The sequence below is a fragment of the Fulmarus glacialis genome, unplaced genomic scaffold, assembly GCF_000690835.1.
Source record: "Fulmarus glacialis isolate BGI_N327 unplaced genomic scaffold, ASM69083v1 Scaffold47213, whole genome shotgun sequence".
Taxonomy (NCBI): Eukaryota; Metazoa; Chordata; class Aves; order Procellariiformes; family Procellariidae; genus Fulmarus; species Fulmarus glacialis.
Window position 1 is genome coordinate 358 of NW_009204499.1, and position 16784 is coordinate 17141.

Here is a 16784-nt window from a genome sequence, read left to right on the forward strand (position 1 = left end):
TGCACGACGCACAGCAGATCATCAAACCCAAGATGCAGCACTGCTGTCATTTCTGTACATGCTGTATGAAGAGATTGGTTCTCTTTGGCTCAATGTTGTGTTATTGGCAAGGCAGCACAGAGTAACAGTCCAGCATTGGTTTAATGCTCCTGAAAGTCCTTGTTTTTCACTGAAGCATTGTTTGTTCGTTTGTTTTGAAACAGGTGGAATGGCATCCCAGTCTTTTAGATGTACCTGCTCAGACTAAGTTTGATTACATGGTGACTGACCTAAATGGAGGACCTCGACCTCCCTCACGCTATGAGGAGCAATATAAAAAGACCACATTCAAGGTGAGGCTGTCTTTCACGTTGGTTTCGTGTTCCCTCTGTAGACTTGTTTATTTCCATATTCCACTGGAGACCCTTCCTTTTCTTTGCACTTAGGGTGGTGCAATTGCGGGACAGCTGACAACAATAGGGATGCAGCAGATGTTTGCCCTGGGGGAAAGGCTGAGGAGAAGCTATGTGGAAGAAGCCAACTTTCTCTCACCAACATTTAAGCCTGCTGAGGTTTTGTGAGTCTCTCGGTTCCCTCCTGGCCCTGCCCTCGCTTCCTCACTCCTAACGAGTAGCCCTGTGCTAGGGAAACTTTCTGATCAGCATACCCTTCTCCACCCTATAGCAGACTGGCTGGCTCCTGCACCTTCATCTTTGCTCAGCCTGCCAGGCCCAGTACAAGAACTCACTCGTGACAAAAAGCATCCAATTCCCCAACAGTCCTGAGAGTGATGCCAGGGATAGATTCATCTCGCCTAGGTTTAGCAATTGACAGCAGTATTATGCACCTTTATGGTGAGTGAAGAGAAACAGGCATTTCTGGAGCACAGTTTAACTCACAGTAGATTAAATAGCTGAAGTTCAGTGAGATGAAGCACACTCCTGCTGCTCACATCAGTAATGCTGGGAATATCTGGTTTAGGATGAGATAAAAATTACACCAGAGAAGTGCCAATTTGTTATCCCCACTCTCTGAAAGGAAGTTAAAGGGCAGTTCAGATATAGGTGCCTATTTAAGGTGTCTGTAGGTGTCTGTAGTGAGGCAAGATGAATCCCACCACAGGTTTCCAAAGCCACGGTGAAAGCAGAACCCTTAGCTGCAGCAAGTCCTCCCCAGCTGCAGCCGCACCCCATGAAGGAGAAAGTGCTACCTCACGAACTGCCTTCTCTCTTTCAGCATCCGTTCCACTAATATTTTCCGGAATCTGGAGTCCACACGGTGCCTGCTAGCTGGGCTGTACCAACAGCAGAAAGAAGGTTGGGGAGACTTCTGACCAGTGCCTTTCCTTTCTCAGTCTTCCCTAGATGCACACACCTTGCACAATCCAATTCTCTCTGGCTCCTGGTCGTTACTCCTTCCCCGGTTCTTCACGCCTGGCCCTCTTCCCCATACTCTCTTGGTTCTGTATGTTCTTTATCAACTTGTCATTTGCTCTCTCTCTTTGTGTAGCTTTCTGCTGGTGCTCAGCTTGGATCTGTTGCCATGAATGCTGCAATTTCAGACCTACAGAGGAAGTTAGCATTAACCCACTTCACTATCAATAAGGCAAAACTTCCAGGTCCAATGTTCATCTGAAAAGTTTCTCAGAAAAACCCAAGTATCTCAGCCATAGGAGTACCAAGACCCTTTACATGTTTGGTATCTGGATTAACTTTCAGCTGTATCCTACAGTTGACTACTTGTACGTCCTAGAAATACGCTCTGGGTTTTGAAGATCTCGCCTCTGCTCCCTCTGTATTCAGTTCCAGGAACAAATAGCAGAAGTGACTTGCCAGAGCTCCTTATACCTCATGACACAGAAACTAATTTTTGTCACATACAAACACTAGAAAAAACAAACACACAACTATAAAGCTTTACAAGGTGCACAGCAGATATCCCTGTGGAATTAAATGCTGTGTGCACAGAAACAAGCACAGTGGCTTGTGTTGCAAGTGATAGCTCAGGGGGAATTGCTAGTTGACAACAATGGACTTGAGCAAAAAGACTGTGGGAGTGATTAAACCAGTCTAAAGACACACAGATGCACTAGTGATCACAGAAGCTTCCTTCTCGTTCCACAGGATCTGTTGTCATTGTCACTGATGAAGCAAGCTCTGAAATCCTCTACCCCAATTACCACAACTGCCAGCGCCTGAAATGCTTGAGCAGGTAATTGCCAGCCATACCTCCCCATATGATTTCACTGCTGTTTCATTTCAGCAGTAGTAATTTAAAACAGCATGTTTTCTTCCCATTTCCCAATTTCTTCCCCTGCCACTTACTGTTCTTTGGGAAAGGTTAGCTAGTTGTATAAAATACTCGGTGAGCAGAGTCATATACCAAACAGTGGCACCAGAAGAAAAAAAATACAGAGACTTTTTCTTGAAAGACCAATTTAATTTAGTCTGTGTCTAGCAAACACTCATTACCAGCTAATGTACAGCTATTCTGCGGCATTGCTGCAGGGCAGAATTAATGTCATCTACATCCCTTAACACACCTTTCAGGTGTGAACAATTTGGGCCTCCTTTTTATATTCAGCTTCTGGTTTGGGGCTTATTATAACATTCCTGTCACATTTATACCTGAAATATACTCAGCTTTGACACATGTGACAAAGACTAATGAAGTAAAGTAAGGAACATCCTACATAGAAAGAACACTCATGTTTGCAGGGTCAAGTAAATGCCTGTGCCAGGTTGGACACTGGGTGGAAACTGAACAAGAGAGGCAAATGTGTTACAGTTTGGTTGGATTGTACACCAGCATATTTTTGTCCAAAATTGAAGCTTTGTCAGAATTCACTTGCAAAAGCTCATTATGTAATGCTTGACTCTGTGAAGGGTTATTCTTGACAGTGGTGAGGTGATGGCCCATAGAAGCAGACCTACTCCTCTAGTAACATCAACTGTCCAAAAAAGGAGTAAACTGCAAGCTCTTCCGCTCCCTTCCCCCAGCCCACCAACTGAGCACATTTTGTGACCACGTGAAGGTGGATTTTTTTAAGCTGCAGTAAGAAGCGCTGCCTCAGCTTACAGGCTGCCTATGCCAGAACTTCTAGCACATTTGATTTCAAACAGAAACTAGAGCTGTTTCTAAAAAAATAAAAAGCAAGCTTAAAAAGCTTTTCCCACCTCCTCCCCAACAGATCAGGGTCAGGGAAAACAAAACCTATGCAATATATTCTGCTTGAAGTACATGGCCAGCATGGATATTCTCAGCTAAACTTTCTAAAATAAAATTTAAAACAGTGTAAAGAGGCAAACGGCTTCTAACGAAGCAAGAAGTCAATTTACGCTAAAAGTGAGTATCTAGGTGTTTCCCTTTTCCCATACCATACAGCAATCCGTTCAAAGCTTCTACCCTTTCTTTTTTCATAAGGCAGTTAAAGGCTACTTCCTAAAGACACAGACTTCTACTGTTCCAGTATGACCAGATCTGTTAACTGATACGCAGCCCTTGCTTATGGGAACCACTTCTGAGGTGTTCACATCTCATCTTAATTTTTTTCCCCCACCTCTGTGCGAGCAGATAGCCAGCTCCGATCCTTGACGCCTAGACACAGTGTCTGTCCGCTCTGCAACTTAGACTCCCAACATCAGGAATCCCTCAGTATCCTGTGGTGCTTCTCTTCTACCCCTCACTGATGTGAGACAACTCCACTGGGCTGGGGTCACAAAAAACCCCAAAAGATAGAAAGTCTGATGTGTGAACAGTTTTTCATTTGTTTTCTTAATTCCCTGACAGGCATAAGTTGAAGAATGCTCTGCAACAGCCAGGTATCTCTGATGACTTGAAAACAATTAAGGAGAAGATGGGTATTGATGGAGATAAGTCTGTGGATTTTTTTCTCCTCCTTGATAACATTCTTGCTGAGCAGGTGAGCTGAGCAGTTCTGTTGCACTGTCACAGAAAGAAACATCCTTTTACCATGCATATGGAGGAAACTACGGAGTGCCAACACCCACTGATACCAGTGGGTACCCCAGTACCTTTCTATGCGATCCAGAAAGTTTACAGAAATAGCATGGCCTTTTTAAAAAGCAAGATGTGGAGTCAGCCTTGCTCTAGGATGGATGAAGATGCATCTCCAGTATTTATGTTCTTACCTTGAAATGCAGTATCTCTTTCAAGGGTAATGAAGTAGAGCTAAGAGAGCAGTTGGGCCTTGCTTACCCCATTACAAAGTGCTTTCCATTCTCTGGCAGTCAGCACCTGATAGAGTCATCTTAATCCTGGGTCCAGCATTCTACCTGTGAGCCAGATTGCTTCTGCTACTGGAAGGGAGCTGGGCATATTTGTACCCCGCTTAGTACCTCTTTTTCGCTGGAGCTAATGGTAATTGGTCTGGCTGTCGCTTGAATAGCTCAAGGCGTTACACTCCCTTCACATCGAAAAGTATCCTCAAGAACGAACATCCATCCTTTTGGTACACGGAGCAAGTCTGTATGTTTAAAACCATCCTAGAACTCCTCACATGAATACCGTAGTACAGTACTGTAGTACAAATGCTGTGACATGAACAGCTGTTTTCTGTGGGCAGTCATCCATGTGTCTTCAGGCTGGGTTCAGAAAGGGTCAAACCCTATTGTTACGCTACATTTTCTCCTTCCAGGTGCACAATTTGCCAAGCTGCCCTGTGCTGAAGAACTTTAAGCAGACAGTTGAGCGTCGATCTGTTGACTCGCTGCTTTTCCTTCTGGACGACGGTTCAAGGTGATTGCCTGTATCCATGCCTCCAGCCTCAGGGATTGTCTTAGGCTTACCCAGGGAGGATGAGCTACACCACTTTACTGCAGCAGATAGAAGTCCCTTCTGATCTGATGCATTCCCCCACCAGAGGCTACTGCCCCCTCAAGAGGTTTGTGCCTCAGCCATCTCAGTGTAAAGTCCAGCGCCTTGAGTCACGAACATGAGCTAGGACAGAGGAGTCCAGATGGAAGAGGCCAAGATGTGGGCTTATGTCCTGTTTTGGTGACAGTCGTGAAGAGTAGTCTCCGAAGAACAGTAGTAAGCCACTGAGGCAGGCAGTGAATGTGCAGTTGCCACGGTTGTTTAAGTGAACCTGTGTCAAAGGCAAAAGCAGAAGAGAATAGGAGACACTTCCAGCCTGAGCACTGAGGCTGCACAGGCAAGGCTGCCCTTGCAGATGCACAAGTACAATTTGAATTCCAACCTGGGAAGTTTATCCCAGGGATGGCACCTGCACAGCTGGGCTGAGAATTGTTGATGCTAGTGGAAAAGGTGATGCCAGGCCTTGCACACATGTAACTACTTGCAAAAGAATCTGCTGCTCCATGCAGTTAATCACCTCCTCCACAGTTGTCTGTAAAGATGGCTGAGTTGCTAGCCTAGCAGCTGTTTTCCTTTCAGATTCATTCACAGCTGCCACATTCACCAGCTCTTCTCAGGTAGCAGTATAGGACTACCTTTTGTGTAACTTGTATTAGAGATCTCCCACTGAAAGACTAATTCCCCCACTCCCACAACACCTGGGAGAGCCACAGTCACACTTATCCTCCATTTCTGCTGATGTATTCATTAGGTAGAGGGAGTTTCTTCACACCAGAAGTTGTCTAAAGATCTCCTCTTTGTTCAATACAGGGATAAAAACTAATTTTTAAATATAGCCACCACCTTCTGGAATCTTGCTCCTCCCCTTCCTGACAAAGACCCCAACCACTTCAGTTGCTGTTTTGCAGTCAACTACAGTCATCTTTCTTAGCTGAAAACCATGCATCCAAAAATCACAGCTAGGGAAACAAAATAGCATAGAGAACATAAAGGAGTTTCTAGGTTTCCCTTTATGTGGGCCACACCTCATGCTTGTTAACACCCCTCCCCTCCCAATCTGCAATCATATTGGAATCTCTGCTGTGACTATGCACCTGCTGAAATAAAAAGTAACCATAGGAATTGCATTTAATAGTTCTTAGCTACACTCAATACATTATCAATTTGTAAGAGAAAAGTAGGTTCCTAGGTGTTCGTCTGAAATTATTTAATTTGAACTAGTAGATTTATTTCTGCTTCTTTTATAGAGAAGTTCTTCAGATGAGTGTTGGTCTCCTTTTCTATACGTTACAGAAGAACATTACAGGAGCAGTAGAGCCCTCATCTCCAGCTGAAAAGGGCAGGTACAGGGCAGATCTCATCCTCTAATAGTTATAAATTCTGACTCGCTGTCAGTGTGAAAAGCTGGTCCAGAAAGATGTTGAATGTGCGGGTAAAGAGAATGAGTGCTCATCTGCTAGAAAAAGCATGAGTGCTACTGGCTATCCATGGAGGAATACAGCTAACATTTTAGGTTTGGTTTTTTTTTTTTCCCTTCCCTTTTTATCAGAAAGCTCATTCTCTATGCTTCTCATGACATTACCCTTATTCCTCTCCTGGTGGCACTGGGCACCTTTGATCGCAAGTGGCCACCTTATGCTGCAGATGTGACCCTGGAACTGTATCAGCACCGGCAGTCCAAAGAGTGGTTTGTTCGCATGTCTTACCATGGAGAGGTAAGATCCCAGGAGAAGTCCATCGTACAAATCTTGGGCTTTTGGTTTTGCTGTGCGTGCATGTAAAGCTGTGAAACAAGACTTGTTCCAAGCATGCTGTCAAGCCAGATAACAGAGTAAGACACCTACAGCACATCTATGGTAGCCAAGGTATCTTTTCTGTTGAGCTGGCTATATCTAGTGTGAGTTTAGGCAAAGACTTTGAACCTCTGCCTCTCTGTGTCGTTGCCTCGACTAGCATATTTCCCTACCCCAGAATCATCAGTATCAGCAAAAAAGGGCTTTGGCAATGCACAAGATCTGTGATTTTGTCTCTTTGCCTTTGCAGGAGCAAGTGGTGAAAGGATGCAGAGCAGGTCTCTGCCCACTCGAAGAATTTCTAGAAGTTCTTTCACGGTACTCAGTCAGTCCAGAGGAGTACAATAACCTGTGCTCCCAAATGGAGGGGAATCAGGAAACTGACTCATAAATAAGTTGTCTTAAATTAAAATTAGTTTATTGTCACAATCTTTGACTATTTTTCTTTATATTCCTGCCAGCCTTCCCTATTCTAAAGATATTTTAGATGAGGGGACTTTTTCCTACTAGACACAGGGTGGCACAGTGTCACTTTTCACTGTTAGCAGCAAGATGAAAGAAGCCATGTAACAGAATGGCTCGAGTTCATTTCTGAGTGTTCACAAAAGCACAGAGAGGCTGAAAACAGCAAGGGAGAGAACAGATCTTTTTAAATTGCCCTGCTGCTTCAGGAATACGAGAGAAAACATACCTGTTCCTCGTATGCTGGGACTGTGGGATGAAGCCCAGCTTGCTCTGTGCTACTAGACTTGAGAGCTTTGACATAACAATTGCTTTTATGTATGGCGAACTGCAGAAGCCACTGTGCCTTTCCCTTTCTTTTGTCATGTTGGAGGGTTGCTCTGCAGACAGATGAACTTCCCAAATTGCATAGCATTTAGCTACCCCATCTTCTTGAGGGCATTTTTGTACACACAAAACCTCTCCAAAGGGACAGAAAGCCTCCAGACCTCTTCCCTGCACTCCTGTAATTATGGAAATTCTGCTGTGAACATGCAAAACCACCTCAGTGGGCCAAGTACAAGAACATGCACTCTTTGTGAACTCTGCTTAATGTGCTTTAAACAAGGAAGTCTGGGGAGCAGCTATTGAGTTCAGCTTTGGGCAGCGTTGCATCTATTTTGCACTTGCTGAAACAGGAATATATCAGCATAGCCAACAGAAGTACTCCTAGACGAGATGATGACACTTTTTCCTGTAAGACAGTGCTAAGGATGAGTATGTTGCCAAAATCCCCATTTTTCAATCAGTAAATAAAACTTGGATCCTGACCTACTTTTGGGGTATGTAAAGACTAAAATAGGGGGACCACTTACTAAAATGGCCCTGCAGTTTTGGTTCTATATTACCCCTTCTCACTTAGTAAAAACAGACTGCAGTGATGTTAATGTAAGTCATTGACAGATATGTGACTGGAGGCACTACAGTACCTTCTCCCTGAGAAGCGTGGGCTGGATTTACCTCTACTCTTTCATTAGCCTGCCCCCACCACAATTACATGTTGACACCACGCACAGTGAACAGAATAATTTGAATACTAAATACATTGCTGGAGGTCTCACTGAACTGCTATTAGAAGCTGTCAAAAAAGCAAACAAAACATTGTTATTTTCCACCAAGTTTTTATACAGCCTAAAAACATAATGCCATTACATAAAAATCAATGGCCTACCCTTGCTTAAGAACAGTGTGTTCTGCTCTAATCAAGCTCTCTCATATGCACGGTATAAAGTATTTGGAGAATGGTGATGGAAACATTAGGCATACAATTGCAAGTTATTTGGGAGGCACGGGCTGCTTGGGAAAGGGGTATCAGGGAGCAGCATCAGAAGCTTTGGCCATACCAGTAGACAAAGGGGGAATTCACATACCTTCTCCTAAACAAGAGCTAGGAGCACCCCCCAGCAAAACTGACCAGCAACTGGGTTAAAAATTGCAACACGGTCAAGACCCACAGAACTCGGCAGTGCGAGCTAGTGCACATGAGATTGTTAAAGGGCACTGCATTTACACTGTTAAAATAATCGTATCACTCTAGGCAGGGTAACATACATTTCAGTAACAGCAGAAGACAGGCCAGCTTCTTGGCAGCGGCTAGGAAGAAGCCTCCCCTGGGAACAGGTTACTTCATCATTGTCTCTTAGAGGGTTTCTGCAGTGCCCTCTGTGCCCCGCTCCAGCCTTACCCTTACCCTTGGTGTGGAAGTGGTTGGGCCATGCATTGGTCTCATCCCACTGAGCAACTCCATGGTAGTCGTGGCCCACAGTATGAAGGAGGAGTTATTTCTGACCACAACTAGCGTAAACAATGATTTCAGAAGAGGATTGGTGGGAGAGTGGAAGAGTGTTTTAAGACCAAAGGACCCAGGTAAGTGGGAAGTGCTGAACTGCAAACACTCAGCATGGAACAGCTGAGGCATTTCTGAGCACATGGAATAAAAATTTCCAGAAATCAACCGTTTCCCAAGGAACCAGTCATTTACATGAATAGGCCAACTCTTTGCAAGAGCTGGGAAAGACACAAATCCCAGAGGACAGAAAGAGAAACCCAAAACTTTCTTACCCTGGGCTGTTAATATGAGAACTGCTGACATGAGCAGCTGACATACTCAACCTCAGGTTCCCTCAAACTTGAGCTGGAGCTGCTAACCCAAGTTAGTCTGCCTCCCTTGCTATTTCAGTCCAATGCAGTTAACACAGGTTGGTCAACTTAAGCCTAAAAGACTTTTTTTTTTTTTTCATTTTGCATTGCAAACCTATCCTCATATAGTATGTTTCATTTAAGGCAATGTTAGTATAGTAGGTAATTGGCAGGAAAGATGTTAACTTCAATTTAGGGTTTTGTTTTCTCCTCATGTAAAACATCCTCTTTTAAGAGGCGTCTCTTTTAGTACTCAGACCTCTTAAGAGGTATACTCTCTTAGTATCCCAGACAAAAAACAGCATCACTTTTCTTTCCTGCCTCATGCTCTGACTCAAACCAAAACAACCGTAAGCTTAAAACCTGAGTGCGTAATGAGCCATGAGGACCTACATCTCGTCACGAAAGATTTGCTGGTTGAAAGTCCAAAGGAGATCAAGAGGATAGTGAGCTTGGTATATTTGCCAATAAACCCAACATAATAAAGCTAGCAGTTTGGGTTTGGGTCTTTTTAAGGCCTGAAGAACACCCCTGATAATGCACTTTAACCTTAAGCAGAAAGAGCATGATAAAGCTAGGTGTAACACAGCTACCACAACAAACAGCATTAACAAATGATTGGAAACTATGTGGACTGGCTAAAAACCGAAAAAATCTTTCAGTTAGAGGTCACCTCGCCAGAAAGATGACACAGCACATATGCAAGACAACTTACCTTTTTTAGGTTATGAATTACTATCAATCAATACAGTGAAGTGCGCTCTACTAAATACAGAGTATATCAAACATGGATCATTTCTCCTCGAGAAGTATCAAAATAGGGAACAGGTTTCAGCCAACAGCCTGCCAAGGCTGCACGAGGAAAGCATTCACCATCGTGAGTGCAGAGGAGGACCACCAATGAAACGTAGCCTTTTCTGCCACCAGAATGAAAACCAGCATAGTAGATGGTCAGCATACCAAGCACTGCAAAATTAAGCTCTGTGTATACCGTATTTGTAATAGCCCCAACACTCTGGCACAACAAATGCTGCGTTCCAACAGTCTAAGAAGTGTGTTTAGGATCCACACTTACCCTCAGGAAGAGTCAGGCTCCCACATCTACTCCAAGTCAGGGTACGTGTATTGTACCAGAAGCACCACCAGCATTCAAATCCCAACCTAGACTGATGCAGATTAGATCTCCACATACTGGTCTGTCTTCTGAAATGTCACCTATTAGATACCACTAGGAGGTCAGGACTAAACTCGTAAGGCTGGCTACTTGCTTGTCATGTTCTTTGGTAGATTAGCTAGCCCATGATACAGGTACAAAGCTCAAGTTTATTTGGACGGTGCTTAAAACTGCCAGTGTACTTCACAGATGACCTGTTTGCAAGTCTACTACTTTAAAACAAACAGATTTCAAATATTTTAAACTTTTGATTTAGCAGGCACATTACTTTGCGTTTCAGAAGTTCACCATCTGCTGGGTTTACCTTTTAAGTCTCTCTGCACTCCGGCTGCGCAGCCATCTGGGATGAGATAATTTGAACAGCAGACTGTTTCCTCCCATGTTACTAGAGAGGAAGAGCAGCCAAGCATGTATGAATAAAGTCTATTTCATTCTTTCAAATAAAGGTGGAGGAGGATGATTTGAAAGTTAAAAAAAAAAAAAGAGGAGGGGGAGGGGAAGCAAACTAAAAATGGCAACCCTACTTTCCTTCTTCAACTGCACCATGACTACCAGAGCTGAGTCACAGTTACTATTGATTATAAATAAGCAGGAGAGAACAGAACCTGACTTACAGATCCCAAGGTGAATTTGCAAGGCTGGCAGCTAGAAAGCTTTTCCATTTGTGACGCAAAAAGGGGAGAAGTAGAATCAGAGCAAAACAAGGAAGTTCAAGTCTACATCTACTGAGTCGTTTTTCCAACCGGAGCCACCTAAGGCATTAGCATCTCTTGTCCATCAGCTGGTGCAAACCAGGCAGCGTGCAGCTACGTGGACTCAGGAGAATCCACATCTTCTGCATTTTCTGTAGGAAAAATCTCGTTAAGATACCAAATGCCAGCATCTTAAGTTAGACGGACACAGAAGGAACTTTAATTATCCAGCATCTTTAAAATGTATCCTTTCACTATCAAGTGGCTTTGAACAGTGAATCCCCTATGCTAATTTTTCTAGAATAAGTTGCAGCTACCTCAAATCACCTTTTTGCTGTTCAAAATACCTCAACAGGCACAGGAGGCACTGAGAAAGACTGTTAAAAAAAACCCAAACCCTCCAGGTTATTTCTATGTCAGTCAAGAAGTTTGTTTTGTTCAACATAGTAAAAACAGTCAGAAGTCGTGGCAGAAGTGGCAGCACTTAAAGAGGTTGCACTGTGACAATTCCCGTGCAAGGTCCTCAAAAGGGAGCTGTGCAACCATTTAAAGAAGAGGTAACTCCGCTCTACAGAAATAACACTTACTGTGTCATTGTCAGCTCTTTCTAAAATCTTGACAAGCCCGTGCTTCAGGCACACTGCTTGTCTTGTTAGAGGGAAGCACCACAACATACATCCTACACTTTGTCAAAAGAGTAATTCTCACCCAAAATCATTGTAAATTTGCATGACAGCACAAAGGTGAATTTGGAAGCAGGAAACAGAAGGCTCTGAGGCTTGCATGCCTCCAGCAGTGCATGGTTTCACTCATTTTGTAACACTAGCTATGAAACTTTGGTAAGCTGGCCACCGACAGCAATTCTTTTTCCACCTGTTAAGGATCAGCTAATACTCTGAAAAACTCCCACGGACAAGATACTCATTCTCCACAAGAAGTTTCACACTAATAGCCAGCCCTTTGAGGAAACTACTCATTGAAATAATTTCAAGTAACAGTAGGTGGAAGGAAGAACAGAGATTACACACTCCATATACAGTGCTGCGGGACCAGGGAGCAGACAGACACAGAGCCCACACCCTGCCCTACAGATACACATCTGGCTCATCCTGGTCTTCTCCAGGAGTGGGGCTCAAGTCCCAATACATGTTTCGGCATCCAGTCTTTCACTCCTCATAGACAAAACCATAAAACCTTCTTGCTGAAATGCTCTCAAAAGGCAAGTTTGAAAAGACAGGGGATTAGGAAACGATCGATGAAAACTGCGGCAAAGCAACAATTTACCCAGCAGGGTTGTCTTGATAAAAATCTGCTCACTGACGATTTCTCTCTCACCTTTGTTATTTAAGTTCATCCATTCCCCACTATCTCGGCCTCAGAGCGCCAGCAATCACAGACCCTACCCGATCCAAAGCCCCCAAGGGGACACACAGCCGCAGTGCCCCGCACAGCATTGGACTCTGGCGCTCAGCAGACAGATGCCGCTGCTTAGGGATAGCTCAAAACCACATACCTTGTAGTGCTGCAAACGCTCACCAGGAGTCCAACAGGAGACAACAAGTTTCACCTATTCCTTGACCCTCAACGAATTGAGGAAGGACGACCGTAACTATCGTCCCTGGGGCGTTCTAAAACTAAGACCTCACCCCGAGGAAAAACACGCTCAGTTCAGGATTAAGCGAACAGAATTGCCTTGCAAGGAGCACGCAGCTGCCTACAGACCAGACTTTTAGGAGCTGCCAAAGCTTACCCCACCTGGCCTCTAGGCTGGCTGTGATCACAAGGAAGAGCAAACAGTCATCTGGCCAGCCATCTGATGTACATAGGAACAACTGGACTGGATAAAGACGACAGTTCATTTTGTAAGAAACAATATATTTTATTTTTCTGACACCACAGCCCTGGCGAGTGGTTTTGTACCAAATTTAATGGAGGTTACACAGAACGTTTTACGCTGGGGAGGAAAAAAAAATAACCACAAAAAAAATCCTGGATAACTTTTAGTGTCTGTTCCACTCCCACATTAATAAAATCACTTGGGGTTTCTAAGAAAAGAAGAATAGGAAACAGTGAGAGAGACTACTGTAGGATGTAACAGTGTCCAAGTCCAGCCCCTTCCTAAAAGTGGGAGGAGTCCCCACATGAGGAGAGGCTCTCCTAGATTTACTCCCCAAAATAACACAATGTATTGCAGCTGCCATAGGAGGAGACAGAAAGGGGACGGAGAGAGAGAGAAGCCTATTTAATAAAGAGTGGGAGGGAGAGACAGAAGGTGCTGGACAGCACGCCATAATTTGAAAAATATGTCCTTAACTTATTATTTATTTCTTTTAAAAGATTCCCCTCACTGAACTTAAGTTCCTTTTTGTGCTTTTCATTAATACTCTGCTCTGAGGTCGTAGTTTGGTTTTTCTATACATTGGAGTTGAAGGAAAATAGTCCGAAGTTCTGAAGATGGATTCTCCACCTAAAGTAAACAGCCTAGAATCCCATTCTCCTCTCACCCCAAAGACTAAAGTCTCTGCTAAAATCCCTTTTACAATATAGTACAGTACACAAAAAACCCCAAAAATAACCGAGAGTCCTGGGAGAAGCCAGTCCGAAGGACGTAAACATACAGAGAATGGTGCAACTTGTGACAAATGGCAATTCTCAAAATACAGCTACAGATTCTCAAAGCAGGTGCCGTCACGGGATACCCAAGTCCACAAAAATAATTTTTAAAAAATAAATCTTAAAAAAAAACAACCTGTTAAAATGAATAATTTTTTTTCAGGTAATTCCATACATTCGAGATTTCCCAAAGCGTCCTCTGGTCTCTTTTCACCTATTGCATGGCCAAACTGTACTCCTGAAGCTCCCAAAAAAGCCCTCAGGACTTGGAATCTCATCTTGACAAGGATCAGAACATCCAGTCTTATGGTAGCAGCTTAAAACATCATGTTCCCTGGGTTTCCAGGGCCTTGGCTAAATCCTCCCATGCCAACGTCAGCAGCCATACCTCGGGGCCTCATCTGGGGGGGAATCATGATGTTTTGTTGGGGTCCCATCATGCCCTGCATTGACATCATCATACCAGGTGACCCTACAGGGCCCGGGTGGCTGTACAGCCCCGCAGGGGCTCGGTCCTTGCCTGGGATCATGCCCACAGCGGCCACGGGGTTACTCATTAGCGCGGGCTGGCCAGGCATTGCCGTTTGTGCTGGTGACATCATGCGGTGGTGTGGCCCCATCATGCCTTGCTGCAGGAAGGCAGGCGGTCTCATCGGGTTATGACCTGGCATGGTCGGAGCCGTCCCAAGAGGGATATCCGGAGTTCCCACTGGCCCGGGGCCCCCCATGCCAGGCAACGTTAGTCCCATCCTCGGGGTCTGCTCTCCTATCATCCCCTGCATGTGGGAGAACCCAGGCCCAGGACCCTGCGGTTGCTTGCGGCCTGGCACCTCCCCACGAGGGAAATACTGTAGTGTCTGGCTAGGCTTCTCCGACGGGATAATCCTGGACAGGTCAAACTCGGGTATTCCCGTGGCTCCAGGACGGATCACCTCCTGCAGCTCTGGATCAGTGAAAACTGAAGGCATATTGTTTCCAAGAACAGTGAAGGAGTCTGGACCGCCAGGGCCTCCAGTCTTGCAAAGTGCTGGATCTGTCGAACTTTGGGGCAGGTTGGTAGGACGCCCCAGAGGTCCTTCTCCGTGGAAGCCCATTCCCGCTGGGAAGTTGCCTTGTCCACCGCTGGGCCCGTTGTGTGGAAATGGCACCTGCTGTGGAGGGGACTGTACGGGAGGGAACCCCTGTGGGAAGCCCAGGCGTCCTTGAGGTACCATTGGAGACTCCTGGGAACCGTGCCCCATCATCGGGTTGTGTGACATCAGGCCGGGTCCCACGGGGACCCCATGAGGAGGTATATTGGGTCCCATAGCATTTGGAGAGGGCATCTGGTTGTTATGGGAAAGAGGCTGGGTCATTCCCATTGGGCTAAGGGTTGGCATTGGACCCACTGGGTTTGGACCTGAAATTCGAGGATTCTGAGAATTAATGCCCATTCCTAGGGAAGAAATAAGGAATCACATTTAGATAACAGCTAATAATAATCAATAAAGCTATCAGAGAGCTTTCTGCAAGGCTACCAAGTCCGACACACACACAAAAAAATCAGTGCTAGTAAAAAACCATCAGTAGTGGCTCTGGAAGATGTTATTTTAACCAGAAAATTGATGCCACCTGCACAGCTGCCTCCCTAAGCTTGTCACTGCCCTATCAAAAAGCGACTAAAGCCCGCTCTGTAAGTAGGATCTCAATCCAACCCATTCCTTTACTACTTCCCTGGCAGTCTAGATGATGCAGGCAGTAACAAACATGCCTGTGACAGATTATCAGCATATGGACACTTGTCCACTGGGAGGTGACTGAATCTCCTTTCAAAACTCAAGAAGTGATAAATCAGGTAACCCTCAAGACTAGGAGGCGGTGATCAATAAGGTTAATGAGCTATCATCATGAACTTATTCAATTAGCCAGTTTCCCCAGGTATATTCAGCCACTCTGATCATTATTGCGTGAAACAGACAGCAAAGCTACAGGTAAACTCATCAAGAATTCACTACCAGTTGCTGCTCATGAAACATCCACTCATCCCCTCTTTCAACTATGTTAATTCAATTGGGTGGAGGGGCTACAGCCTACTTTTCTATTAAATATGTACCCACGAACATTAAGCTATCAGCAGGGATTGGATTTCGTGTATAAACACGCTCACCCACAAGACAGCCCAAAAAGACAATGTTTTATTTCACTTTTCCTTTAACTCTCTCAGGTAGGGACTGGGACAGTTTCCCTCAGTCCTGGCTGAGGTCACCTGCCATTACACATTCCCTATATGAAAAGATGTATTCTTCAAGAAAGCGCTTTAACACTCTCTTCTGTAACAAAGGCAATCACAAAACCCAGGAAAAGGCCAGATGATTCAGTGTCAAAAAAACCAACCAAACAAAAAAACCCAGCTGTGAAGCTTCTATGACACTGCCTTTAAGACAGGGGAAGAATGGTTTCCTCCGGGTAACATGTTGTAGGTCTGACCCTTATTCCCATGAGCAGCCTTCACTCAGACAAGCAATTCCAGTCTGCCTGAGTAGAAATCTCTCCCATACACAAGGGTTTTCAAGATTAGACACTTTCTGAAGAACAGATACTTTCTGGACAGAAAAAAACTGGTTGCAAGAAGAATTTCCATCTCCCCATTTCAGAGAATTGCAACTGCCTTCCTCAAAAACAACCCATGGCTATATATTCTTCAAGGTTTTTCCCCTCTCACCATCTTCATCTGATGAAGCTTCCATAAAAATCACCCTCACTGTATTGCCTGATAGCTTGGGCTTATGTTTCTTTAAGTTTCTTACCTGGTACGCTGTTCATAGGTGGCAAGTTTGGGGAGCGTGCTGGAGGGGAGTCATCATCCGAGCTGGCCACAGTTTTGATGGCATCATGATAGAGCGGTGTAGAGCTAGGCATGGCAAATTTAGACATCCTGGACATCATAATGGAGAGGGGATTCTGGGAGAGGGTCGGCTCTGGAGGCATTGTGTAAGGACTGCTAGAGGGAAGATTTCCAGGGAGAGTCACAGGAGCAGACTGGCTGACTGTGGAAGGAGGTGGACCACCTGGGGGGGG

General features: G+C 44.8%; 2 protein-coding genes across 2 annotated transcripts; one reads left to right on the forward strand and one right to left on the reverse strand.

Annotated features, from left to right (window-relative positions):
• Nucleotides 1-202: 202 nt before the first annotated feature.
• LOC104070390 (lysophosphatidic acid phosphatase type 6-like) lies at nucleotides 203-7034 on the forward strand. The gene is made up of 8 exons (XM_009575014.1): nucleotides 203-332; nucleotides 426-556; nucleotides 2103-2190; nucleotides 3769-3901; nucleotides 4637-4737; nucleotides 6063-6158; nucleotides 6365-6530; nucleotides 6859-7034. The coding sequence occupies exons 4-8, from the start codon at nucleotides 3836-3838 to the stop codon at nucleotides 6997-6999; spliced, it is 570 nt and encodes a 189-aa protein (XP_009573309.1). The 5' UTR covers nucleotides 203-332; nucleotides 426-556; nucleotides 2103-2190; nucleotides 3769-3835; the 3' UTR covers nucleotides 7000-7034.
• Nucleotides 7035-12978: 5944 nt separating this feature from the next.
• On the reverse strand, nucleotides 12979-15127 carry LOC104074760 (B-cell CLL/lymphoma 9 protein-like). Its single transcript, XM_009575015.1, has one exon. The coding sequence runs from the start codon at nucleotides 15104-15106 to the stop codon at nucleotides 14045-14047; it is 1062 nt and encodes a 353-aa protein (XP_009573310.1). The 5' UTR covers nucleotides 15107-15127; the 3' UTR covers nucleotides 12979-14044.
• Nucleotides 15128-16784: the final 1657 nt, after the last annotated feature.